This window comes from Acipenser ruthenus, chromosome 5 (assembly GCF_902713425.1).
Source record: "Acipenser ruthenus chromosome 5, fAciRut3.2 maternal haplotype, whole genome shotgun sequence".
NCBI lineage: Eukaryota > Metazoa > Chordata > Actinopteri > Acipenseriformes > Acipenseridae > Acipenser > Acipenser ruthenus.
The window spans coordinates 13,956,379-13,958,451 of record NC_081193.1 but is presented as its reverse complement, the minus strand read 5'-3'; the positions used below and the strand labels follow the sequence as shown (position 1 = coordinate 13,958,451).

General features: G+C 52.9%; 1 protein-coding gene across 1 annotated transcript; it reads right to left on the bottom strand.

The window, feature by feature from the left end:
* Positions 1–661: 661 nt before the first annotated feature.
* LOC131737192 (serine/arginine repetitive matrix protein 2-like) lies at positions 662–1,862 on the bottom strand. The gene has a single exon (XM_059024747.1). The coding sequence runs from the start codon at positions 1,430–1,432 to the stop codon at positions 662–664; it is 771 nt and encodes a 256-aa protein (XP_058880730.1). The 5' UTR covers positions 1,433–1,862.
* Between the last annotated feature and the right edge of the window lie 211 nt (positions 1,863–2,073).

The following is a 2,073-nucleotide window of genomic DNA, read 5'->3' as shown; positions in this document are numbered from 1 at the left end:
ACGTTTGATTCCAGTGATTGCCTCTAAAGGTTGTGCAACAAAATATTAGGTTAGCGGTCCCATCATTTTTGTCCATGTCATTTTCATTTATTTCATTATTTACAATATTATGTTGGATAAAAAATCAAAAGCAAAGTCTGATTTCTATTAAATATGGAATAAACAATGGTGGATGCCAATTACTTTTGTCAGTTTCAAGTTATTTCAGAGAAAATTTTGCATTCTTCGTTTTTTGTGGAGGGGTACCAACAAATTTGAGCACGTCTGTATATATATATATATATATATATATATATATATATATATATATATATATATATATAATGCAAATGAAATCCTATATGTGTTCTGATGATATATATGAAAATGCATTTCACTGGTGTTTGTCAGTTTTAGGTTTGGCGACCGTGGAGCCACATCACCAGGGGGAGCAGAGCAGGAGACCAGATGACCGACTGTGCCTGGTGATGCTGCAACCCATGAGCTAGGGCCAGCAACCAAAGCTCCGGTCACAAACACTGGATGTCTGGGAGCCCGGGGTGAGATCTCTGACCCATAGGCACCGGGTTGGGACATAGAGGTGGAGGTCAGGGTTGTGGTGGAGGTGGTCCCCTCGTCTCCTCTTTCGGTGATCCTGGGTCTTCTGTAAGGGGGCACCCATTTAACCCCATTGGTGACATCTCGGTTTCTTTTGTGGTGCCCGTTTAACCCCCTTGGTGACCTTTTGGCTTCCGTGAGGCAGTGCAGGTTTAACCCCCTTTCCAACCCCTGAGCCTGGCGGTGCTGGGCACTCCGTCAGGAGAGGCAGCGCTGGCACTCTGGCAGGGGAGGTGGTGTTGGGCACTCCGACAGGGGCTGCGCTAGCAATAGCGACGCCGTACTCTCTGGATGTGCGGGCACTGGACCCTCTGGATGTGCGGGCGCTGCGCCGTCTGGATGTGCGGGCGCTGTACCCTCTGGATGTGCGGGCGCTGCGCCGTCTGGATGTGCGGGCGCTGTACCCTCTGGATGTGCGGGCGCTGCACCGTCTGGATGTGCGGGCGCTGTACCCTCTGGATGTGCGGGCGCTGTACCGTCTGGATGTGCGGCCGCTGGACCCTCTGGATGTGTGGGCGCTGCACCGTCTGGATGTGCGGGCGCTGCACCGTCTGGATGTGCGGGCGCTGTACCCTCTGGATGTGCGGGCGCTGGACCCTCTGGATGTGCGGGCGCTGTACCCTCTGGATGTGCGGGCGCTGCACCGTCTGGATGTGCGGGCGCTGTACCGTCTGGATGTGCGGGCGCTGGACCCTCTGGATGTGTGGGCGCTGCACCATCTGGATGTGCGGGCGCTGGACCCTCTGGATGTGCGGGCGCTGCACTGCCTGGATATGCAGCTGGTTTTCGCCATACTTCCCTCATAAGCAGGTATAACGGCTGGTGAGGTTGTCATGACAGTGGCTCCTTCCCCTCTGGCTCTGGAGACAGCAATGGCTCCTCCCCTTTTTGCATTGGAGAGGGCAATGGCTCCTCCCCTTTTGGCACTGGAGACGGCAATGGCTTCTCCCTTGCTGGCTCTGGAGACAGCATCGGCTCCTTCTTTGTCTTCCTCTGGGAGTGGCCACCCCTCCTCCTTTACCTTTTTCGGGCAGGTGGCAACTCCTATTCACCCTGAAGGGGGCAGCACACCGTCAGGGGCCTGAACTCTCCACAGGTGAGGCACCAACCTGGGTTCTTCAGGAGGGTGTCTAAACCACCGTCTAAACCAGCTGGTCTTGGACCTTTAGGCAGAGCCACTCATCAAGGGACTCAACCTCATTCCTATTGTACACCTCCATGAAGCAGGGTCTTCGTAGGGGCACTCTTCCCTGAGGTGCCCAAACTCCCTGCAGGTTCCACACCACAGAGCCGCTTCTGTTTCCCGCTGCTGATGCTAGTCGTCCAAGTCTTCATTAAGATCCTTTTTTTTTTAAAAAACTGCAGTCCTGCTCTGAGTCTCTTTTAAGTGATCTAATTTCAAATTGCGCACGATTGTGTACATTTATTTTGTATACATCCCATTACCAAAACAATCCCTCTGTTCTCTCTTAAACA